Genomic DNA, 26,126 nt, shown 5'->3' with positions numbered 1-26,126 from the left:
GGCCTGTTGACAATGCCAATCTAGGTCATATTGTAAACTCTGATCAGGAAAATGTAGCATGATTCCAAGAAGACATTCCAAAGAAGATACATGCCCTATAATGTTCAAATGTTCAGCAACCATGCAGCCTACCTCATTTAAGAAGTCTTTGCCCCAAAAGAGTGCCAATGCAGCAATGCAGATGGTAACAAGCACCCAATCATGGCAAACTCTTTCCCTTGGTCAAAGGTTATGAAAGCCGTGTGCAAAATGTGGGTGTGTTGTGTACAGGCAGAGTGTAATTGCACAGTTGAACCATGGGGCGAGCTGTAGTTAGCAATTCCTAGAGGGAGGTCAAATCTGCAGTCCCAAAACTGTGATCCCCGGGTTCATGATGATGATATTGTCCACATCACTTGTTCGCTGCTTTTCAGACAAATGAGTTGACAACTAAACAACAGTTGAGACTTGCATGCCAAATTAGCGGCCCACATTTAATGTAAAGAAGTTAACACACTTGTGAAGAAAACAATATTCAGTTACATCACAACTGAATCTAGTTCACTTTACAAAGAGGGTAAAAAACATATCAAATACTTGTTTTCCATGTCAAATCAGTGAGATGTTCCTGTAATTTAAACATAACTTTAACCTCTACGCAGGGGTGTAAAGTACTTAAGTAAACATACTTTAAAGTACTACTTAAGTAGTTTTTTGGGTATCTTTACTTTACTATTTATAATATTTTTAAACTTTTAACACTACATTCCTAAAGAAAAGAATGTACTTTTTACTCCATAGAGTTTACCTAACACCCAAAAGTTACATTTTGAATGCTTAGCAGGACAGGAAAATGACCAATTCACGTACTTATCAAGACAACACATGGTCATCCCTTCTGCCTCTGATTTGATGGACTCACTAAACACAAATGCATCTTTCATAAATTATACCTGAGTGTTGGAGTGTGCCCCTGGCTATCCATACATTTTAAAAACAAGGAAATGGTGCCGTCTGCTTGCTTAAAAGAAGGAATTTGAAATGATTTACACTTCTACCTTTTCTTTTGATACTTAAGTACATTTTTGCAATTACATTTACTTTGGATACTTAAGTATATTTATAACCAAATACTTTTATACTTTTACTCAAGTAGTATTTTACTGGGAGACTTTTCCTTTACTTGAGTAACTTTCTATTAAGGTATCTATACGTTTACTCAAGTGTGACAATGGGTACTTTTTCAACCACTGCCTCTATGGGATCGGTCCCCCCGACGGGACAGTTGAAATAAAGAGCGCTAGTTGAAATAAAGAGCGCTAATGTGATTAGCATGACGTTGTAAGTGTTGGTCAATCTCTTCAACAGATGATCAGGGCTATATAATTATCAAACATACATTTAGTAATGGAAAGGAAACACAGACTCTTAGTTTAAGTATTAAAATACTCATTTTAGTAATACAATTGTAGGCAGAAGTTGGTACAGAGTACAGTATAGCAGTACATGATAGTTCTCCCCAAGTTCTGCAAAATGTGTAAGACATCCTGCAACTCATATAGCCTCTCCCAGTCCTCCTTGCATGAGTTTCCCTGGCAACAACATTTTAATAAATCTAACCTCCCTCTGACAGCAGTAACGATCTTATCAGCAATTAAAAGCTCAGAAGTGGGTTTAACCGAAACTTGACCTGTCATCACAAGTATGAACGAGTGTAAGCATCTTCTGATAGGTGGCTGGTTTTATCAGGTCTGTGACAGCCTTGTGTTCTCAGAAAACCAGATAGCCACGGTGGGATCCAGACAGGAGGAGTCTGAATGTCTGAAGGTCACATCACTCAAAAACAGGTTAACACACACACAGAGGTCTCCTGAAGAGGAGACCTTACAGTTTATCATAACATAATTGATTAACCCCTTTAAAAGGTATAAGGCCTTGGTTTAACCCTCTTCATTAGTAACAAGAACATTTCCCAGGACATAGACATGTCTTGTATGGCAGAAAGCTGAAAGCTTAAATTCTTGTTAATCTAACTGCATTGTCCAATTTACAGTGAAAAAATACCATGCTATTGTTTGAGGAGAGTGCACAACAACAAAAACATTTTTATCACAGCAACTGGTTTGATATATTCACCTCTGAAGGTAAATAATGTACTTACATTCAGAATCTTGCTCTGATTTGTCATCCAGAGATAAAATGTAGCTTAGTTTTGTTTGATAAAATCCATTTTTATATTAAAAACATCACATCTAGATGTGTGAAGGTTGGTGTCTTTTCTGTAGGGAAGCTAATTATCCATAATTTATGACATTCCTAGAAGTGTGTAAATTTACATTTTTTATTACCATATCATTTTTTGTATGTTCTCTATAGTTATGTACTTGTGTCATTTGACCAATTCGGCACATTTGGGCAGACTTGAAACAACATTTTGAACAGTAATGCAACGGTTCATTGGATCAGTCTAAAACGTTGTACATACACGGCTGCCATCTAGTGGCCAAAATCAGAATTGCACCTAAACTCCTAAGTGAGATATTAGCCTTTCTATTGCATTTCAAAGATGGGGGGGGATTTCCCCCCCCCCCCCTTTGTATGATCTTTTACCAGATCTAATGTGTTATATTCTCCTACATCAATTTCACATCACAAACACTTCAAAGTGTTTCCTTTCAAATGGTATCAATAATATGCATATCCTTGCTTCAGCTCCTGAGCTACAGGCAGTTATATTTGGGAATGTCATTTTAGGCCAAACATTTTTTTAAAGGGTCCTTAACAGTCAGATTATTCTTATCAAGTAATTTCTCCTGTCATTTATCAACTTTTATACAATGTGGCACTTGCAACATTACTATGTATCGTTACAGGTCTTGTTCAGTGCACCAGCGTTATCTTTGACATATCATTTTGTCAACTTTATTGCAAATCTAACTTCCTGTGATTAAACGGAGCGTGCAATGAATGAACTTTAAAATATTTTTTTTACTTGGCAAGTTGAACCCCACAGGCCACGGCAGAATTCAGTACGGCACAACATTGAGGAACTTTCAGCTAGATATATATTATGCAGAACAGACATCCCTCCCTGTCATATAGAGTAAGGAATCTTGTTAACTCCATTCATTGCATTTCCATCTGCAACATTCAGTATGTTGCACACTTGCACTCTTCCGACCACAACCCACGTCGGAAGCCTGTTTTCTACATAAAGCATTGGCTACTGGTCTACCTTGGCTAGATCACAGACCAAGGCTTTCTGGTAGATTGTTCCAATGAGAAGCTTTCCTCCGTAGGGAGCTGCTACAGAGGATCCTATGAGCACACTGCCATCATCAGCATAGACCTGGGTCACCACTGGCTTCTCAGAGTGGATGTCTTTAATCTGAATCACCTGTGAAAACAATATCATGAAATGTAGATGTATACCAGACAGTGAGCATTACAGAGAAAAACACCCACCCCAGGTCCAGTCCAAGTCCACCCCAAGTCCACTCAATGTCCACTCCAAGTCCACTCAATGTCCACTCCAAGTCCACTCCAAGTCCAGTCCAAGTCCACTCTAAGTCCACTCTTAGTACACTCTAAGACCATTTTAAGTCCACTCAATGTCCACTGCAAATCCACCCCAAGTCCACTCTAAGTCCACTCTGAGTACACTCCAAGTCCACTCCAAGCCCAGTCCATGCCCACTCCAAGACCACTCTAAGTCCACTCTGAGTCCACTCTAAGACCACTTTAAGTCCAGTCCATATCCACTCTAAGACCACTTTAAGTCCAGTCCATATCCACTCTAAGTCCACTTTAAGTCCAGTCCATATCCACTCTAAGTCCATTGCGCTGGTGTGTTTCCTCTCGTACAGTAGTTGGAATGTACTGTAGTCCAGCAGCTTTTACCTATAGCATAGTAGAGGTGTGAACATGTGAAAACAATGTTGGTGTATAGTACAGAGATACACTGCTGGTATATGATCCAGAAAGCAGTTCACTCAGGAAGTTTCAATAGCACACGGCAGGTGTACGAACCTCAGATCCAGGAAGATCCTCAGGATCATTTCGAAATAGTTTCCAGCCATTAGGGTGACAACCTATCCATAAGTCGCCAGTCTCAGGGTCAACATAAATGTTGTCAACAAGAGAGCCCACTTCCACGACCTGGTGACAAAGAATAATATCACGTAAGCTATAAAAATAAAGAGAGTCACACACTCTATATATATAAACTCCCAGTCATTTATTGGGTAAAACACCTAACGTTTCGGCATCACTGGGCCTTCTTCAAGGCGCCTGAGAGCAGAGGGTGCCTGAGAGCAGAGGATGCCTTCTTCAGGGTGCTTTCTTCAGGACACAGTGAATACCAAAACGTTTTTTTTTTTTACCCAATAAATTACTGGGAGTTTATATATATTCGGTGTGCGACTCTCTATATTTTTAGACATAGTTTATTCGCCGTTAGTCAACACCTCTACACTAAATCATTTTCTTTGGGTGTGCGCCAGCTCATGCTTTTTAAAATAATAATATCATGAAATGAGTTTTAAAGAGCCTATTCTGGATTCAGATACACAAGCAAGAATAAACACATCAGATTTAGGCTTTCAACAGAGCAGCATGTTTCAATAGTCCATTTGACTATTTACCAGGTGTAAAACGAATCTGCCATTCCTTATATTTTACCTTCACTGGGGCCAAACCATTGCTTTCCAGTCGCTCCAAAACATGTATGTTGTGGTCAAATAAGTCAGCCACATATATGTGCCTACATGAAAACATAGTTATATGTTACATAACATCACATTAGTTACATCAACAGACCTTATCGTGTCAACATGTGATATCCACTCTATAATCAAACACATAACAGGATTGACTGCCCATATGGACAGGATTATTGAACTGTGTGTACACAGGACAGTATTCAAAGCGCTTAGAAATTCTTTGTGTAATGTCATTATTTTTTAAATTGTAATTTTATCAGACACCCTTATACATGAGTGCATACATTTGAGTACTTTTTTAAATATTTTTTTTTGTGTCATACTGGTCACCAATGGGAATCAAACCCACAACCCTGGCGCCATGCTCAACTGAGCTACACAGGACTGAGCTACACGGGACTGAATACTTGAATAGCGCTATAGAAGTTGAATACATTATTTATCTAATTATTGTACCTTTTGTCAGGTGAGATGTTGATGCCATTTGCCATGTAGAATCCCTCAGCCACTACTTTGACCTCTTCAGGGCTGTAATACACAACGTTAGACCAGGGCTGAGCCAGAAGTACCTCCAGAGTATTCAGAGTGCCTCCACTGAAATAGTGATCGTTGGTGGCATAGAAGCTCTCCACTCCCACAGCCACAATGTCATTCACACTAAGAGAAAACCACAGATCAACTTAAATCACTATTTACTCTAAATGGCATATTAAAGAACTGTTGGATGCATAACAACATGACAAAACAAAAATGAGCACTAGTTTGTGCTCAGTTCAAATATCCCTAATTTCTCCAAACTCTCAGTCTTTAGAGTAGCCAAGTTTAGGAGGATAGGCTACATTTCCATATTGTTACCATGTAATTGACACTTTTAGCCCTGCTGTAATATGAAACTCTACCGACAATCTAGGTAACAAACCAAATTGTTTTGAAGCAATGACATGACTTTAGCTCTTGCATACCTGTGAAGGAATTCATGCTTTATGGTTTTCACATAGACAAGGGAGTGGTCCTCCTCAACAAACAGAAAGATCTCCACTTGTGTTTTTTGTTGAGGGTGATTGACCACAAACAGGTATACTGAGTTATCTGGAAAGTGGAGAAAAGATTCAGCTCAATCAATTGATCCGTCTTGTGTTTTTGACAGTTCTCTTTTCACACAAGAGAAGATTGGGAAGAGCAGCAGATGCATTTCAAAACCTGTTTGCGTCCCAAAATGGCACCCTATTCCCCATATAGCGCACTACTTTTGACCAGAGCCCTATAGGGAATAGTGTGCCATTTGTGACACAGATTATGGGTTTTATTTACCCGTCTCATCTGTGTATACACTGATTCCATGTGGATTGAAGGAGTCCAGGTCAAAGCCTCTCCCCATGCGGAGCTCCACTGGTTTCATCCTAGAATCTTCACTCATATCAAGGGTGTACATCTTTCCAGGGTCATCTGAATAGGACGGCAATACAGGATCCTTCAAGCCCTAGTAATTCCAATAATATTAAGATTAATATTAGGATATGTTGATAGCCTAATACATTTATTTACGACTACATTTTTTATGTTGCGTGTTTCATATAGGGCCAAGTCAATGTTGTAACTCACAGTGCTAATAATAGCAAGTCCATTGGGAAGTATTGTGAGGTCCTCTGATCCGTACTCTGTCAGAAATCAAATCACATGTGTTCAGATATGGCTTTACAGGCAAATAACGTTGTACAGTTACTTCATATAATACCATTGAACCTGTGGCATAGAGCTTATGGAAAGGCATGCCTTTTATATCCATGCCAGCACTGTTAAAGTTCCCGATGTCCTGTACATTCATGTGTACTGTACGTACCAAGGCTTTTGATTGGATGGCAGTTTGGGAGGTGGGTTTGGACAAGCTTTCTGGAAGCAAGAGTCCTTTTCCTGCAACATGTAAAATAAGGTTCATAGTTACATCCCTTCAAATGGTTCAAACTCCAGAATAACACTGCGATTTTAACACTGTAGTTATGACTTAGGGCATTTTTATGTGTCTATGTACAAACAATCATAAATATAGCCTAGTCAGCTATCACATTTAGTATAGCCTCAGACTACTGTAACTTGAGCAGTGAGATCAGATTTGCTTGGCGCACAGCATTGCTGTTTGTCAACAACATGTAGTGACCCTCAATCTCTCAATTTATAAGTTCAGAAAAGTGAAAATAACCCAAACCATTATTACTCAGTAATAAAGCACTGGCTAATAAAGGAAAGCTAAATAGAAAAACAGGTTAGTTGGCTTATATTGCTTGCTGTCAACAAAACTACTTTTTGAGGTTGCTAGCAAAAACACTAAATTGGCTAGCTAGCTACTATAACAGCTAGCATGCAATTTTATTCCAGCTAAAAAAGCTACAACTACATAACCACAGCCTACCTTAAGTTAATAATTCTCTCTCCAAGAAATGCTGATAAAGCAGCAACAAAAAGTGATATGACAACCAGCTTCCCCATTTTGAATAATTAGATAGTAGTAAATTGAGCAACTTTCGAGATAACTTCACATGTTCTGTTGAAGACCTGCCATCTCCGCCCCGCCCAGAGGCGACCCCTGTCTCCCGCAGACACTCACTGAGCGGCAACAATGCAACTGTAGTTGATGTCAAATGTTAACACGAGCAGTGGCTGATGTCAAATGTTGCCACTGAATGTGTGCGATGTGCATTCCAATGTTGTGTATAAACTCTGGATGCCTAACAGGGAGCGCTTTATTGAAGCCATCTTGGTATTCCTTCTCCGTTGTACTTTTTATTTTGGGAGCTATAGAAATGCATGTATTAATGTCTACATTAGTTTGTGACATTTTTATTCTATTCCAGACACCTTCATACATACTTTTAAATAATATTTATGTGAGCTAAACATACAAATACAAAATGAAAAATATATTAAAACATTTCCATAGTTGTTTTTTTAGTACCGTTACTGTCCACACAAACATTGAATTGGGGCTGAAACATTGAAACATTGAATTGAAATACTGTAGAATTCCATTCATTCCTATGGAGGACTGCTCCCACTGGGGAGTGCTAATATGGTGGCTTCAAAGCCTCTCAATGGCCAATAGGAGAGGGTCAGCAATCCAGGGCTTAGATACATTATTAGTGCATACACTGTACTGATGTGATATAGTAGACTTTTCCTTGGTACCAGAATATTACCTTACATTATAGGCTATTCAATCAATTACAGACTCTCCCCCCAGAACCAATAGAACATATTTTAGGACAATAGTGAATTTGATTTTAAAATCTCAATCTGCACATGAACAGCTGAAATCACTCATAGAACAGAATACAACATATCCTGTTATCAATACAGTAGTGGAAATCAATACTAATATATCCTGGTATCAATGCAGTAGGAAGGTGGCGATAGGTCACCATGCAACAATGCTCAATGTGTAATACTGTTGTGTGGGAATTTTTTGGGGGCTTTTTTCCTCGAGACAAATAAAATGCAGAGTAACCCAATTAATTACCCCTTCTTGAACTTGAACACCAAAGAACTCATTCTCAGTTAAATCTGTTTGCAAGGTCCAAACTATTTGATATTTTAGAAATTACATGGCATTAGTGCCAGTGAATTTAAGCTCCAGAGTGGTGCAGCCGTCTAAGGCACTGAATCGCAGTGCTAGAGGAGTCACTACAGACCCTGGTTTGATCCCGGGCTGTATCACAACCGGCCGTGATCGGGAGTCCCATTGGGTGGTGCACAATTGGCACTGCGTCATCCGGGTTAGTGGAGGGTTTGGCTGGGGTAGGACGTCATTTCAAATAAGGATTTGTTCTTAACTGCCTAGCCTAGTTAAAGAAAGGTTAAATAAAATAGAAAACATTTGTTGTTTAGATAACATAATAACATGTTAGGCTGGGCTAGTTGAAATCAATTCATCTGTCTGTGTTGCTTTTACACCAATCTAACCGTGCATATATTTCCCAGGGTTTCTACAGCATCAATGTCTGTACATTTCACAGAAAGAACAGAAAACATACAATGATAAAGGACTATTCATACCTGCCTGTTTGAAATTGTTTATTTATGAAGTCGATTTTTTTTGCAAGTGATAAGACTCCTCCCAAAATAAAAACAAAAAGTTACAAAATTGCCTATGTATTCAAAATCATGTGTAAGAGACTGCATTAAAAAACAAACACGTATACAGAAGTAAAAGTAACACCAAATTGGCAAACTATTGACCCTGTGATAGTCAGCATTTGGTGCATGCAACCTAACAGTTACTGTAGAGTATCTACAGATGTCCAATCCAAGTACGATAGCTTCTAACAACTTCAAAACACCGGTAACTCCTGCACTTAACAGTAGTGTGTGAGCAACTATCCAGCACTGCCAAGTGGGGGCTACATCAGAGAATCCTGTCTCGTTTTGGGAAGTTGTCTACAGGTTCAGTGTATTGCAACAGCAGGAATCCCCAAACAAACTGTTTCAAGCTAGACTGTATATTTGGGACATACAAAATAAATGTTATTATCCATTCTCTTCTTCTTCTTCTTCATCATGTCTACATTGTATTAGAATTCCTAGACCAAATCATCCAGACAGGTGTGACAAATAAAAAATGATGTCAAGTCCAGATCTCAAAATATAACTGAACAGGGAAAAGCAATTTCAACATCTTTTCTCCGTCATTCTTCTCAACGTAATAAAAAGGAAACCCACTGGCCAGGCCAACACATAGTAGAGAGTGGGGTGGGCTGAACCGACCCACGGGCCCACACAAACATAGGTGAGGAGGTCCCATGAGGAGGTGGTGGTTTCAGGGCTGTGCTCCGGTGGCTGATGGGAGGTGGAGGTTTCAGGGCTGTCCCCGGCAGCCGCTGGGAGGAGGGGGTGGAGGTTTCAGGGCTGTGCCCCGGCAGCCGCTGGGGGGAGGTGGTGGAGGTTTCAGGGCTGTGCCCGGCAGCCGCTGGGGGGAGGTGGTGGAGGTTTCAGGGCTGTGCCCCGGCAGCCGCTGGGAGGAGGGGGTGGAGCTTTCAGGGCTGTGCCCCGGCAGCCGCTGGGAGGAGGGGGTGGAGCTTTCAGGGCTGTGCCCCGGCCGCTGGGACTTGTGGGGCCAGAGTGTTGGGGGCAGAAATGACAGGTGATCCAGCGTTGTTAGCCAGTGCCTTTGTGGAGGTGATACCTAGAAGAGATAGTGGACACATTCTCACCAATGACTTCTACTGTCAGTACACTTATTGACAGGAAGTGAAAGAAGAGAGCAGTGTGATCTATGGTCAGGAGTAGGGCTGTGGCGGTCACGAAATCAGCCGGTGATTGTCAAGCAAATAACTGTTGGTCTCACGGTAATTGACCGTTAATTAACAAACACATTTAGCATCTTCTGGCTTCCACACATAGCCTTCAGGCCACTGATGCAGATGTTAGGGACATTTACATTGTAAAAAGTCTAATAAATATAGCCTACATCATCACAATAAATCCATGATTTATTTTAGACAGGTCTAAAGCCAGGTAGGCTAGCTGGCATGAAAATTTTGTAAATAAATGTTGTAAATATAAACAATTTGCTTAATATTAGGAAAGTTGAGAAATAAAGTAGGCCTAGCCTATAGAAAGCTGACGGGATCCTCCTCTATTTAGTAGAGGCCATCACTCTGTTTTCTCGCACAATTGCATAGCCTATAGAAATGTTGCGCACCATGAGCTCATGGGCTCCCATGAAATGTTTAATTAGATTTTCGATTACATTTGCATTGATGTCAGAGTGATTAGAGGGACAATAGAGTGCGGAGTACCAGGCAGTTAGCAAATTTGGTAGGCTACTAATGACCAGCAGCAGCATCAGAGCTTGGAGAAGTCTAATTACTGTGACTAAACGGTCATGTGGAATTTGACTGCCTTCATGACTCGTGACTGCCGGTAATATGATCACTGCAACAGCCCTAGTCAGGATTATTCAACATAGATCACAAATAAAAAACTGGTGTTGGGAAACCATTCAAACAATATACAAAGTGTAATGATAACAGCACATCTTCCCAGGGAGTGGCACCCTATACCCTAAATAGTGCACTACTTTTGACCAAAGCCCAAAGACCAAAATGCAGGGTTGGATGACTTACCTGCCATCATACTGGAAGAGCTGACTGGAGTGGAGCTGGTAACTATTCCTCCAGGAGTGCTGCCCCTTCCCTGATCTTTAACAACGGAGTCTGGCATCAGAGAGAGAGAGAGAGACAATCAGATATCTTCTAAATCAACACTCATTAACCCAATCCACCGACAGCTATGATACCAACACTCATTAACACAACCCACCGACAGCTATGATAGCAGCACTCATTAACACAATCCACCGCCAGCTATGATACCAACACAATCCACCGCCAGCTATGATACCAACACAATCCCCCGACAGCTATGATACCAACACAATCCCCCGACAGCTATGATACCAACACTCATTAACCCAATCCACCAACTATGATACCAACACCCATTAACCCAATCCACCGACAGCTATGATACCAACACAATCCATCGACAGCTATGATACCAACACAATCCACCGACAGCTATGATACCAACACTCTCCACTGACAGCTATGATACCAACACTCATTAACCCAATCCACCGACAGCTATGATAGCAACACTCAAACTGTCTGACGTCAAGAACAGACCGGTTACGTCTTCTTTTTCCCCCCAAAACACTTTGAGCGTGTCATCTCTGACCTAGTTCTCCCATGTGACCTGGTTCCTCCGCACAAGCCACTGGCTTCCAGTCGAAGCTGGCATCATCTCCAAGACCCTGATGCTTGCCTACGCAGCAGCAAGAGGACCTGTCCTTCCCTACCATCAGGCTTATTTGAAAACCCTACATCCCAACCCGAGCCCTCCGTTCCACCACCTCTGGTCTATTGGCCCTCCCACCGACACTTCGAGGGAAAGTGTACTTGATATGATTGTGATAACTTGGTGAGACGACAATACATCTTAAGATGAATGCACTAATTGTAAGTCGCTGTGGATAAGAGCATCGGCTAAAGGGCTAAAATGTCAAATGTATACTGTAGTCACATGAACTCCTCTGACGAAACTGTAAATATCTGTTCAAAAGCCTTCTGCTTCAATGTGTTCAATGGCTGCAAGAGAATCCACTGAATATGAACCTTCTTTTTTTAACAAGTACTTAAAAAAGAAAAGTGTATTGTATTGAGGCATAATTTAGCACCATAATCTTAAGATCAAGCGAGGGTTCTAACACTTAAACATTCAGTTAGGCATCTTATGCAGCAGGCCTATATGTAGAAGTCTGAGTGGAGGCGGAGGGGAAACTCACAGAAGTATGGGTGTTCCATGGCCTCCCGGGCCGTGAGGCGAGCGTTGTGGTCGTACCGCAGCAGCTTGTCCAGGAAGTCCAGAGCCTCGGTGCTCACCAGGTGCTGGTTCTCACTGTGCACAAACCTCTCCCACCTCTTACGGGAGTGTCTGGAGAATGGACCAGGAGAGAGAGGTCAATACATAAAATCAAGTCAACATTCATTCAGAGTGTAGATTCACAAAGTTCTCTCAATACACTTTACAAAGAAGTTTGGGGGAAAAGGGAGACAAAAAAAAATGAACAAGTCATATGAATAGATGGAAAGAGACTGGTGGCCAAATGGACTGTACCCATGAGTACTCTGTTAAATTGTCATGTCTGAGGGGCTTTCGCTGTTCAACTCTTTGTTAAATGGGTCAATATATTGGGCATTATTAACCTGAATTACTCAAGGCAGGGGTCAGGTATAAATTGACATTCACATAGAGTATTTGGACCATTTAGTAATACATTCTGAAGCCCAGTTCTGTTGAAGTAATCTGACGATGAAATGTTGGATATTCTTACCTGCCCAGAATGTCATTAAACCGTGGGTCTAGTTCAATGTTGTACTTGTCGATGTAGTCATACAAGTCCTCTGTGCCGAGGACTTTAGCAATCCGTACGAGCTGTAAAACAGAAACAGAACATTTTAGAGGGAAGACAAACTAAAACAAAAGCCTAAGGCCTAAATCTGGAATTCAACTGGCAGTCAAGTAAGAGGGCTAGAAGTAGGCACTAAATATCAACCATCAGCCTTGTTGTAAAGACTGTCGTCTCATCATGATCAACACATTGTTTGAGGGTTGTTCATCAGCACTGAGAGACTCAATTCTTCTCACCTGATTGTAGACAAACCAAAACACTTACTTGTAATCCTACAGAAAGTTGCAATTCAACTGGCAGTCAACTAAGAGAGCAACAAGACATCAACTTGATAGCTCAAATCAGTGCTGTTGTAGTAGAGACTGGTGCACCAGGATTCAATATCAAGACAATGTGATCAGCACCATGAGAGACAATTCTACCTGGTCGTAGTTGTCGTGTCCATGGAAGAAAGGCTCCTTCCTGAAGATCATGCTGGCCAACATACAGCCCAAACTCCACATGTCTAAACTGTAGTCATACATCTGACATAAAGAGAGAGAGGGGGTGAGCGCTGTGCTTAAAACAACAATGACTACATTACTGTATCAACTTACACCTACATTATTATAACTACATTAACAACATGCTACTATAGATGTGGCCAACTAGACTAGTTAGTTTAATGTTTCTAACTAGTCTTGTCAGACTGTATTGAGTGGTCTCACCTGGTAGTCTACCAGCAGCTCAGGTCCTTTGAAGTAGCGCGAGGCCACTCTCACATTGTACTCCTGGTTAGGGTGGTAGAACTCTGCCAAGCCCCAGTCGATCAGGCGGAGCTACAAGAGAATAGTCATTATTGCTTGTTTCTTTAGTTAATAAGTTCTAATTCCTAATTCTGAGTTCTAGTTCTATGACAATAACACTATTAATACACAGGTCTTATATAGAGCTTTTCTAAAACCCAAAGACACTTTACAATAAGCAACAATAAGGAAACAAAAACATCTAACAAAGTGGGCTGGTTAATTATGGTAGTGATCCAAGCTATAGTAACAGAATGAATGAAAGGAGGAGCCTGAATCCATACCTTTCTGTGTTCATGATCAATCATCACATTGTGTGGCTTCACATCTCTGTGCATGATCCCCATACTGTGACAGTAGTCAAGGGCCTGAGAAGGAACAATTAGGTCATGGTTTAAGCTAACAGTAGTCTAAATGCGAGATGTATCATTGGGATCTGAGATTTGATTTATTAGGATCCCCATTAGTCGACGTCAATGGAGACAGTCTTACTGGGGTCCGACATAACAACATTACAGACAAAATACATATTTAAAAACATTAACATGTAGTGTGTGTGCATCTATCAGTTACACATACATGTCAGTACATACACACAACAAGTAGGTCGCATGTCAGTACATACACACAACAAGTAGGTCACATGTCAGTACATACACACAACAAGTAGGTCACATGTCAGTACATACACACAACAAGTAGGTCGCATGTCAGTACATACACACAACAAGTAGGTCGCATGTCAGTACATACACACAACAAGTAGGTCACATGTCAGTACATACACACAACAAGTAGGTCACATGTCAGTACATACACACAACAAGTAGGTCACATGTCAGTACATACACACAACAAGTAGGTCACATGTCAGTACATACACACAAGTAGGTCACATGTCAGTACATACACACAACAAGTAGGTCACATGTCAGTACATACACACAACAAGTAGGTCACATGTCAGTACATACACACAACAAGTAGGTCGCATGTCAGTACATACACACAACAAGTAGGTCACATGTCAGTACATACACACAACAAGTAGGTCACATGTCAGTACATACACACAACAAGTAGGTCACATGTCAGTACATACACACAACAAGTAGGTCGCATGTCAGTACATACACACAACAAGTAGGTCGCATTTCAGTACATACACACAACAAGTAGGTCGCATGTCAGTACATACACACAACAAGTAGGTCGCATGTCAGTACATACACACAACAAGTAGGTCACATGTCAGTACATACACACAACAAGTAGGTCACATGTCAGTACATACACACAACAAGTAGGTCACATGTCAGTACATACACACAACAAGTAGGTCACATGTCAGTACATACACACAACAAGTAGGTCACATGTCAGTACATACACACAACAAGTAGGTCACATGTCAGTACATACACACAACAAGTAGGTCACATGTCAGTACATACACACAACAAGTAGGTCACATGTCAGTACACACACACAACAAGTAGGTCACATGTCAGTACATACACACAACAAGTAGGTCACATGTCAGTACATACACACAACAAGTAGGTCGCATGTCAGTACATACACACAACAAGTAGGTCACATGTCAGTACATACACACAACAAGTAGGTCACATGTCAGTACATACACACAACAAGTAGGTCACATGTCAGTACATACACACAACAAGTAGGGCACATGTCAGTACATACACACAACAAGTAGGGCACATGTCAGTACATACACACAACAAGTAGGTCACATGTCAGTACAAACACACAACAAGTAGGTCACATGTCAGTACAAACACACAAGTAGGTCACATGTCAGTACCAACACACAACAAGTAGGTCACATGTCAGTACAAACACACAACAAGTAGGTCGCATGTCAGTACATACACACAACAACTAGGTCACATGTCAGTACAAACACACAACAACTAGGTCACATGTCAGTACATACACACAACAAGTAGGGCACATGTCAGTACAAACACACAACAACTAGGTCGCATGTCAGTACTTACACACAACAAGTAGGTCACATGTCAGTACAAACACACAACAAGTAGGTCATATGGGGAGAGGCGTTGTGCAGTGAGGTGTGTGTTTTTTGAAACCATCCCTTACCTTCAAGATTTCAAACATGTAGAACCGTATGTCGAAGTCTGATAAAGTTTGATACAGTTGCTGAAATACAGAGAAAAAAAAATCAAAGTGAGATGGCTGGACATCGGTTCAGAATGTAAGGTTTATTAGTATTCTGTACAGACAGATGAACATGGTCTCTCTCCTCACCTTGAAATCAGTGTTGTTGACATGCTCAAAAACCAGCGCGGGAGTTCGAGACTGAGAAGACATAAGAAAAGGCATGAGGAACTACAATAACTACAATCATTCACTCAACCAGAACACACAACAAATACAGTTGAAAGAAGAAGAATCGGGATGGTAAAACATTTCCAATGTAAACTCAAATGATTAAAACCAGGTAGAAAGTAGAAAAGCAATATATTTTAAAATAAGATCATCTTTGACAACTAACAACCACCAAAATTAAAAACTAGACAGTCAGGGAGAATAAATAAAATTAAAATGACATGGCATTGATTTTATTATAACGTTTGAGTCTCTCAGATAGCAGAAGAACAAGGCATAAGCCATGGCAAAATGTGGAGAATTACAGGAAATTAGCTTTAAAACTGCACATCTTCTCACAGCCGTTTCAGAAATGTGTTGAATTGCAGGAAATTTGCTTTGAAACTGCAATTGTTCTCTCCGCCCAATGACAAAATAGGTAGAATTGCAGGAAATGAGCTTTAAATCTAGTGATGCACCGATATGACATTTTTGGCCGATATCCGATATTTTCCTCGTCAAAAAAAAAACAATACCGATAACCGATATTTAAAATTTTTGCGGCTTTTTAAGCATTCTAGTACAGTTAAATAGTTAACACACACACACACACATGGACGCAGTGTTGTTCACTCGTTTCATTCTCAACCAGGATTTCTTAGGAACCCCTGTTTTGTCTTTGCGTGTCAAATAAGCTTGTTGACCAATCAGGACCTGAATATGACTGCACGTCAAATAATAATTTAACGCGTTCATTCATTATTTTGTGTCACAAGGGATACATCAATACGTATGCTATGATGCTGGTAAAGTTGTCTCGCGCACCTATGGTGCTGGTCATGAAAAAAAAAAGCTAGCTAGCTCATGGATGCAAACAATGTAATTATTTCCCAAAAACATAGCAAAACAACATCATGTTTCAGTAGCTACCGTTAGCTAGCTAACTATATAGCTACGTGTCATCATCTAAAATAAGAACTGTCTGATAAATTAGGGTTATTTGATTAATGGTGGTCAGACCCATCTATGTGAAGCTAGCCACAATAAGGATTAGCCACACTAGTGAACTTTGTGGTTGGCCTTCAAAATAAAAGTATGGCATAATTCTATTTGTATACATTTGCATCAGTCAATGACATACTTTTATTTTGAAAGGCAAAGCACAAATTGCACTATTGTGCCTAATCAGTATTGTGGCTAGCTTCACAACACAAGCCGCTCCGGTCAAGCCTCACTAGCCAGATGAAGCTAGCTGGCTGCTCCGGTAGGGCAACATCTGAAAAATAGAGCAATTGGTAGTGTGTACCGGTGCTCTACCAGTCGCCGAAAGCCAATATCACCCACGACAGAGAACAGTTGGATTGTCAAGGGCAATGAATTCCATTATCTTGGCTTTAATGGATTTTGCGTTTGAGATGTCTCGCTGAAATGTTCTTACTCTTTCATATGACTGCTCGACTTGTTGACTGCTCGATCCACACAGCATGCATTGTGGGCTAGGTTAGGCATGCTGTGTTGCACGTGTAGCGCAACATTTTACGTGGCATCATTACGTCATCTACCTACGGTATATAGGTATGTACCTCATCTACCTACGTTATATAGGTACAGTTCCTTGCGAAACTATTCGTCCCCCTTGAACTTTGCGACCTTTTGCCACATTTCAGGCTTCAAACATAAAGATATAAAACTGTATTTTTTTGTGAAGAATCAACAACAAGTGGGACACAATCATGAAGTGGAACGACATTTATTGGATATTTCAAACTTTTTTAACAAATCAAAAACGGAAAAATTGGGCGTGCAAAATTATTCAGCCCCTTTACTTTCAGTGCAGCAAACTCTCTCCAGAAGTTCAGTGAGGATCTCTGAATGATCCAATGTTGACCTAAATGACTAATGATGATAAATACAATCCACCTGTGTGTAATCAAGTCTCCGTATAAATGCACCTGCACTGTGATAGTCTCAGAGGTCCGTTAAAAGCGCAGAGAGCATCATGAAGAACAAGGAACACACCAGGCAGGTCCGAGATACTGTTGTGAAGAAGTTTAAAGCCGGATTTGGATACAAAAAGATTTCCCAAGCTTTAAACATCCCAAGGAGCACTGTGCAAGCGATAATATGGAAGGAGTATCAGACCAATGGAAATCTACCAAGACCTGGCCGTCCCTCTAAACTTTCAGCTCATACAAGGAGAAGACTGATCAGAGATGCAGCCAAGAGGCCCATGATCACTCTGGATGAACTGCAGAGATCTACAGCTGAGGTGGGAGACTCTGTCCGTAGGACAACAATCAGTCATATTGCACAAATCTGGCCTTTATGGAAGAGTGGCAAGAAGAAAGCCATTTCTTAAAGATATCCATAAAAAGTGTTGTTTAAAGTTTGCCACAAGCCACCTGGGAGACACACCAAACATGTGGAAGAAGGTGCTCTGGTCAGATGAAACCAAAATTGAACTTTTGGCAACAATGCAAAACGTTATGTTTGGCGTAAAAGCAACACAGCTCATCACCCTGAATACACCATCCCCACTGTCAAACATGGTGGTGGCAGCATCATGGTTTGGGCCTGCTTTTCTTCAGCAGGGACAGGGAAGATGGTTAAAATTGATGGGAAGATGGATGGAGCCAAATACAGGACCATTCTGGAAGAAAACCTGATGGAGTCTGCAAAAGACCTGAGACTGGGACGGAGATTTGTCTTCCAACAAGACAATGATCCAAAACATAAAGCAAAATCTACAATGGAATGGTTCAAAAATAAACATATCCAGGTGTTAGAATGGCCAAGTCAAAGTCCAGACCTGAATCCAATCGAGAATCTGTGGAAAGAACTGAAAACTGCTGTTCACAAATGCTCTCCATCCAACCTCACTGAGCTCGAGCTGTTTTGCAAGGAGGAATGGGAAAAAATTTCAGTCTCTCGATGTGCAAAACTGATAGAGACATACCCCAAGCGACTTACAGCTGTAATCGCAGCAAAAGGTGGCGCTACAAAGTATTAACTTAAGGGGGCTGAATAATTTTGCACGCCCAATTTTTCCGTTTTTGATTTGTTAAAAAAGTTTGAAATATCCAATAAATGTCGTTCCACTTCATGATTGTGTCCCACTTGTTGTTGATTCTTCACAAAAAAAATAGTTTTATATCTTTATGTTTGAAGCCTGAAATGTGGCAAAAGGTCGCAAAGTTCAAGGGGGCCGAATACTTTCGCATGGCACTGTATGTACCTCATCTACCTACGTTATATAGGTATGTACATCAGCTTTGACACCGGTTTTAAACATCTGCTTTAATCTAGACATCGGGCCGATTCCAGCGTTGGCATTTTTAGCTAATATTGGCCGATTCCGATATGTTCACTGATATCTCGTGCATCCCCATTTAAAACAGCAACATTTTGTCTCTGCGGCTAAGAGGGCCAGTAAACCGGCGCCATTGGCCACGCCCCGCTAACTTTGCCACAGCTGCTGAAAAAAATCCTAGGGGAAACTCTGGATGGAGGTAGCAGAATATGAACCACATTGTTTCTGCTTAGTGATTGAGCAACAGCCATTGTAAAAAAAGGCACACAAAAAACAAGCATGTGGTTGTGTTATGATTTACACTTTACTAGGACAGACTTATAGAAATTAGGATCATGAGCTCCACTCACCACAGGATCCTTGACGATATCTAAAAGTGAGATGATGTTGGGACCGCCTCGCAAGTTTTCTAGAATCTTGATTTCTCTCTTGATTTTCTTCTTTTTGACTGGCTATCGACAAGCATAACAAAATACCATCAGGACTTCATACAGTACGTCTCTTTGGCGAGGAGCGAAATTTGAGTCAGGGGATAAAATGCCAATACTAAAATCAATTAAAATGAATATGGTACCAACCTTGAGTATTTTGACAACAACCTTCTCATTGTTGGTGATATTTATGGCTTCAAACACCTCACTGTATTTGCCTCGTCCTAGTTTGCGCACCAGCTGGTAGTCATCTTGGTTCCTACATAGTGAATTGAGAATTGGCAAGCAATGTGATGGCGTGACAATTTCAGCTAGGTAACACCAACTAGAATCTAACACACATATCAGAACATGCAACAGAAAACAATGTGTTCAGCTTTGAACCACACACGCACTACGTACCCCCATTCCACCACATGGGACTCGTAGTCCCAGTACTCCCGAGGCCTCTGTGTGTTTACATCAGGGTAAACTCGAGAGCGGCTTGGGACAGAGCCGGACATATTATACACAGGATGTTCTCTGGATCACCTGGGATATAGAAAACAGACACACCTATTATAATAAAAACAAACATGATAGGGGTGGTGTATGTGAGTCAACATCACACTTTAATGTCATTTTTTGCCCCCCCGAAGGACAAAAACAAACTTTGTTTTTACAGCTTTTTCTTTTGTTGTTACATGTAAATCATTTACTTTTTTTTACAGTAGATACATAGCAAAAAAATAATTTGATATACTTTACATCTAGATAGACAGTACTTATACATTATAAATGGTGTTTTAGTCATAACTATTATATAACATGAGCTTTTAAACCCACCCCTCAGCTACTCTCAGTCCATCCCGCCTATCTCCCTAACCCCACCCCTCCGGTACTCTCAGTCCATCCCGACTATCTCCCTAACCCCACCCCTCCGGTACTCTCAGTTCATCCCGCCTATCTCCCTAACCCCACCCCTCCGGTACTCTCAGTTCATCCCGCCTGTCTCCCTAACCCCACCCCTCCGGTACTCTCAGTTCATCCCGCCTATCTCCCTAACCCCACCCCTCCGGTACTCTCAGTTCATCCCGCCTATCTCCCTAACCCCACCCCTCCGGTACTCTCAGTTCATCCCGCCTATCTCCCTAACCCCACCCCTCCGGTACTCTCAGTTCATCCCACCTATCTCCCTAACCCCACCCCTCCGGTACTCAGTTCATCCCGCCTATCTCCCTAACCCCACCCCTCCGGTACTCTCAGTTCATCCCGCCTATCTCCCTAACCCCACCCCTCCGGTACTCTCAGTTCATCCCGCCTATCTCCCTAACCCCACCCCTCCGGTACTCTCAGTTCATCCCGCCTATCTCCCTAACCCCACCCCTCCGGTACTCTCAGTTCATCCCGCCTATCTCCCTAACCCCACCCCTCCGGTACTCTCAGTTCATCCCGCCTATCTCCCTAACCCCACCCCTCCGGTACTCTCAGTTCATCCCGCCTGTCTCCCTAACCCCACCCCTCCGGTACTCTCAGTTCATCCCGCCTGTCTCCCTAACCCCACCCCTCCGGTACTCTCAGTTCATCCCGCCTATCTCCCTAACCCCACCCCTCCGGTACTCTCAGTTCATCCCGCCTATCTCCCTAACCCCACCCCTCCGGTACTCTCAGTTCATCCCGCCTATCTCCCTAACCCCACCCCTCCGGTACTCTCAGTTCATCCCGCCTATCTCCCTAACCCCACCCCTCCGGTACTCTCAGTTCATCCCGCCTATCTCCCTAACCCCACCCCTCCGGTACTCTCAGTTCATCCCGCCTATCTCCCTAACCCCACCCCTCCGGTACTCTCAGTTCATCCCGCCTATCTCCCTAACCCCACCCCTCCGGTACTCTCAGTTCATCCCGCCTGTCTCCCTAACCCCACCCCTCCGGTACTCTCAGTTCATCCCGCCTATCTCCCTAACCCCACCCCTCCGGTACTCTCAGTTCATCCCGCCTGTCTCCCTAACCCCACCCCTCCGGTACTCTCAGTTCATCCCGCCTATCTCCCTAACCCCACCCCTCCGGTACTCTCAGTTCATCCCGCCTATCTCCCTAACCCCACCCCTCCGGTACTCTCAGTTCATCCCGCCTATCTCCCTAACCCCACCCCTCCGGTACTCTCAGTTCATCCCACCTATCTCCCTAACCCCACCCCTCCGGTACTCAGTTCATCCCGCCTATCTCCCTAACCCCACCCCTCCGGTACTCTCAGTCCATCCCGCCTATCTCCCTAACCCCACCCCTCCGGTACTCTCAGTTCATCCCGCCTATCTCCCTAACCCCACCCCTCCGGTACTCTCAGTTCATCCCGCCTATCTCCCTAACCCCACCCCTCCGGTACTCTCAGTTCATCCCACCTGTCTCCCTAACCCCACCCCTCCGGTACTCTCAGTTCATCCCGCCTATCTCCCTAACCCCACCCCTCCGGTACTCTCAGTTCATCCCGCCTATCTCCCTAACCCCACCCCTCCGGTACTCTCAGTTCATCCCGCCTATCTCCCTAACCCCACCCCTCCGGTACTCTCAGTTCATCACACCTATCTCCCTAACCCCACCCCTCCGGTACTCAGTTCATCCCGCCTATCTCCCTAACCCCACCCCTCCGGTACTCTCAGTTCATCCCGCCTATCTCCCTAACCCCACCCCTCCGGTACTCTCAGTTCATCCCGCCTATCTCCCTAACCCCACCCCTCCGGTACTCTCAGTTCATCCCGCCTATCTCCCTAACCCCACCCCTCCTGTACTCTCAGTTCATCCCGCCTATCTCCCTAACCCCACCCCTCCGGTACTCTCAGTTCATCCCGCCTCTCTCAGTTCATCCCGCCTATTTCCCTAACCCCACCCCTCCGGTACTCTCAGTTCATCCCGCCTATCTCCCTAACCCCACCCCTCCGGTACTCTCAGTTCATCCCGCCTATCTCCCTAACCCCACCCCTCCGGTACTTTCAGTTCATCCCACCTATCTCCTTAACCCCACCCCTCCGGTACTCTCAGTCCATCCCACCTATCTCCGTAAACCACCCTCTGATGATTTCCATGTGCCATTTGTCAACTGTGCTGTTTCTAATAAATTCTGAACCAATCTAATCGATATCAAGGAAGATCCATATATAAGAAATATCTATAACCATAGATGGAGAATTACGTGACTGATTGAAAGTAATGTAGACTAATGAATCATTCTGTTTGGCATACTGTTGGCATCAGGTATTTGACTGCTGTCTCGCTTGACTTGGCACAGTAGGCCTATAAGACAGTGTGATTGATCACTGTGTGAATGATTGATCACCATGTGAATGGTACCTTGGAGGTTTCCTCCAAGCTGCAGGTGACAGGTGGGGTCGCTGCAGAGCTGATGCTACGTTGGTTTGGTAGAGGCTGCAGGATAAAACACACAACAAGATGTTAGTTGGCTAGCTACATATTTTAGTCAGGTAGCCATCACGATATGGGCAGGTTTCCCAGACACAATTTAAGACCAGTCTTAGACTAAAAAGCCTGCTACATGGAAATTAATTAAGTACAGGACTAAGCTTATTCTGTGTTTTGGAAATCGCTGATATACTGGTCAAAAAAATGTAAGATAATAGTTTGCTAAAATCAACAAACCTGATTGTTGTAGTTGTTAAGGAGGACATCCAACCAGTCTAATCAGGGGGCACCGGGCTCAGTAGAGTCATCACTAGGATTCCCACTGTCATATGCCCTGTTGAAAGACATACATGTGATTGATTTAGTACAATACTTGGCCAAAGAGTCTCGACTCAACCTCTGACTTAACTCAAAAACCTGTCACTGCTTACGAGCTTTATTTCTATGGTATTGTTTACCGGTCTGTCAAGTGTCAACAATGCTGAAAATCATTCACTGTATGATGAAACCGTTCAGAAACATCTGTGGTGCACAAAGCAGTTTCATTATGATAACCAGTGTCCGGCTGGGACCCACACGGTTTAATAATCTGTGGTGAAACTCCCTCGAGACAGTCACACACGCACGAGCCATGGCCTGCACATGTAGCCAACTAGCTGGCGCTAGCTGCTTCCATGATGAACTGCACCGCACCAAAAGCCGGATGGGAATACTAGGTTAGCTAGCTAACTAACAAGCAAATGTTATCTAGTTATATTCACGAAACATTAATTGCTGGGCAGGTATTTATCTATAAATGTTAGTAAATCAGTAAATAGTATTAGCTGACGTACATACGTTGAAGATTGCTAGCTACCACAAGCCAGAAAATATTATTTGTTTTCAGAAGAAAAAAAGTGACAACGGAGTGCATTAGCGAGGCAACTGGCTGACAACGCCTTAGCTAACATTCTGTGGGCTACCTTGATAGCTAATGGTAGTAAAGCTAAACATACTTATGTATGCTTTAAGAGTATTTGTCTTATATGCAATAACATGCAAAGTTGACTCAAAACAATGGCCATCTCAAGTAGGTAAATAAGCTAACGTGTATTACCTCTCGACGTTGTTGGGACATCAATATGGCGATGCTTGGTTTAGCGGCAATGTGCACCTCCATTCCTGCGAGGGGCGCTGTGCTTTCTTTGTGTGGAAAATGGGAGAGAGAAAACACGAGGCTGTACTTCTCTGAAAACCCTTACTGACACCTAGTGGTTAAATGGGAGAACCTCTGTGTCACAATTAAATCCTAATTATGTTATACATATTATATATCTATTTTTCACAGTGCGCCACATGCCAGAAGTTTCGACATTAGATTTGTGGTGTATGCGAGTCCATATCCACATCGTACGTTTAATTTATTTTTGGGGGGGAACCAAAAAAAACATTACATATACATTATACATTGTCCCACTTCGAAGGTCAAAAACAAACTTTGTTTTTACAGCTTTTTCTTTTGTTGTTACATGTAAATCACACACACACATTTTGTACAGTAGTTACACAGCAAACATAAAGTAATTCGATATTTTGATATATATATTACATCTAGATAGATAGTACTTATTAATTTAAACCAATTATAGCCATAACTATTATAGAACATAACCCCAGCACTCAGCTACTTTCAGTCCATCCCGAACATAACCCCAGCACTCAGCTACTTTCAGTCCATCCCGAACATAACCCCAGCACTCAGCTACTTTCAGTCCATCCCGAACATAACCCCAGCACTCAGCTACTTTCAGTCCATCCCGAACATAACCCCAGCACTCAGCTACTTTCAGTCCATCCCAAACATAACCCCAGCACTCAGCTACTTTCAGTCCATCCCGAACATAACCCCAGCACTCAGCTACTTTCAGTCCATCCCGAACATAACCCCAGCACTCAGCTACTTTCAGTCCATCCCGAACATAACCCCAGCACTCAGCTACTTTCAGTCCATCCCGAACATAACCCCAGCACTCAGCTACTTTCAGTCCATCCCGAACATAACCCCAGCACTCAGCTACTTTCAGTCCATCCCGAACATAACCCCAGCACTCAGCTACTTTCAGTCCATCCCGAACATAACCCCAGCACTCAGCTACTTTCAGTCCATCCCGAACATAACCCCAGCACTCAGCTACTTTCAGTCCATCCCGAACATAACCCCAGCACTCAGCTACTTTCAGTCCATCCCGAACATAACCCCAGCACTCAGCTACTTTCAGTCCATCCCGAACATAACCCCAGCACTCAGCTACTTTCAGTCCATCCCACCTCTCCGTTAACCTCCCTCTTGTGATTTCCATGTGCAATATATTTGTGCAGTTTCACATAAATTCTGAACCTATCTAATCATATAGATTGTAAATTAAAGATAAATATTCTTACTAAAGTTATTATTATATTGTTGATTGACTATGGTCGTACTTCCTCCTTAGTTATTTTCCACAATATAAATATCTATGTTCTCACTGGGACAAGACCAATGATGTTCCAGACAGGGACAACACACAACGGAAACGGGGCTGTTCTGATTGACCAATTGAAAAACGGAGGGATTGGGTTGTGGGTTGGGGAACGCTCCACTGACCTTTCGTCACTCATTGTTTCAAGCCACACCCTACTACACCCACCAAGCGGAGAAAGCGTACCTCAACGCCTGTTCAAGAATGTTGAAATGTTGAATGTTTTGAAGAAACGTGTTGAATGTTTTGAAGAAATGTGTTGTTCAGTACAAACTGTCACACTACCTAGCTACTGTTTAATCGAACTGAATTGCACCCCAGGTATGTATGACGTTCCGGACCCATGTACATCTAACTAATGCACAACTCCAAAACATTAGTATTTTATTAGAATCTCCATTAGCATCTGCCAAGGCAGCCATTACTCTTCCTGGGGTCCAAACATGAACAAAACAATACATCACAACAAAACAATAGTCTACATCATAAATAAAACACATAACACAATACCTTGTGCACTATACACATTTGCATATCTGCTCCACCTTTACAAATGTACAGTACAAAATGTACAATATTACAACAATACAATATTACAATGTGTGGGTGTGTGTCTCTTCACAGTTCGCATTGTGCCTTGAGGTTTTTGTTTTATCTGGAGGTTTTTAAATCTGATTTTATTGCTAGC

General features: G+C 42.4%; 2 protein-coding genes across 2 annotated transcripts; both read right to left on the bottom strand.

Annotated features, from left to right (window-relative positions):
- Positions 1-1,411: 1,411 nt before the first annotated feature.
- Positions 1,412-7,386, bottom strand: LOC109877072 (serum paraoxonase/arylesterase 2-like). The gene is made up of 9 exons (XM_020469393.2): positions 7,108-7,386; positions 6,541-6,611; positions 6,303-6,358; positions 6,012-6,180; positions 5,663-5,789; positions 5,157-5,357; positions 4,660-4,741; positions 4,009-4,137; positions 1,412-3,376 (listed from the first exon to the last, which is right to left on the bottom strand). The coding sequence occupies exons 1-9, from the start codon at positions 7,182-7,184 to the stop codon at positions 3,203-3,205; spliced, it is 1,086 nt and encodes a 361-aa protein (XP_020324982.1). The 5' UTR covers positions 7,185-7,386; the 3' UTR covers positions 1,412-3,202.
- Positions 7,387-8,748: 1,362 nt separating this feature from the next.
- Positions 8,749-24,146, bottom strand: LOC109877650 (casein kinase II subunit alpha). Its single transcript, XM_031819223.1, has 15 exons — positions 24,037-24,146; positions 23,178-23,274; positions 22,872-22,946; positions 19,950-20,078; positions 19,695-19,806; positions 19,467-19,568; positions 15,747-15,797; positions 15,579-15,638; positions 13,733-13,816; positions 13,371-13,481; positions 13,086-13,187; positions 12,586-12,686; positions 12,037-12,185; positions 10,817-10,906; positions 8,749-9,873 (listed from the first exon to the last, which is right to left on the bottom strand). The coding sequence occupies exons 4-15, from the start codon at positions 20,048-20,050 to the stop codon at positions 9,770-9,772; spliced, it is 1,167 nt and encodes a 388-aa protein (XP_031675083.1). The 5' UTR covers positions 20,051-20,078; positions 22,872-22,946; positions 23,178-23,274; positions 24,037-24,146; the 3' UTR covers positions 8,749-9,769.
- Positions 24,147-26,126: the final 1,980 nt, after the last annotated feature.

Source organism: Oncorhynchus kisutch, unplaced genomic scaffold (genome assembly GCF_002021735.2).
Source record: "Oncorhynchus kisutch isolate 150728-3 unplaced genomic scaffold, Okis_V2 scaffold1969, whole genome shotgun sequence".
Lineage (NCBI taxonomy): Eukaryota > Metazoa > Chordata > Actinopteri > Salmoniformes > Salmonidae > Oncorhynchus > Oncorhynchus kisutch.
The sequence above is the reverse complement of the archived record's forward strand: the minus strand, read 5'-3'. Positions and strand labels throughout refer to the sequence as shown.

Coding starts and splice junctions, on each gene's coding strand:
- LOC109877072 (XM_020469393.2), bottom strand. CDS start 7,184: ATGGGGAAGCTGGTTGTCATATCACTTTTTGTTGCTGCTTTATCAGCA. Junction 4,742..5,156: donor AACATCTCACCTGACAAAAG/GTACAATAATTA, acceptor GTTTTCATGTAG/GCACATATATGTGGCTGACT. Junction 3,377..4,008: donor AGGATCTTCCTGGATCTGAG/GTTCGTACACCT, acceptor TTGTTTTCACAG/GTGATTCAGATTAAAGACAT.
- LOC109877650 (XM_031819223.1), bottom strand. CDS start 20,050: ATGTCCGGCTCTGTCCCAAGCCGCTCTCGAGTTTACCCTGATGTAAAC. Junction 13,188..13,370: donor AGCTGCTGGTAGACTACCAG/GTGAGACCACTC, acceptor TCTTTATGTCAG/ATGTATGACTACAGTTTAGA. Junction 9,874..10,816: donor CTCTTCCAGTATGATGGCAG/GTAAGTCATCCA, acceptor TATCTCTTCTAG/GTATCACCTCCACAAAGGCA.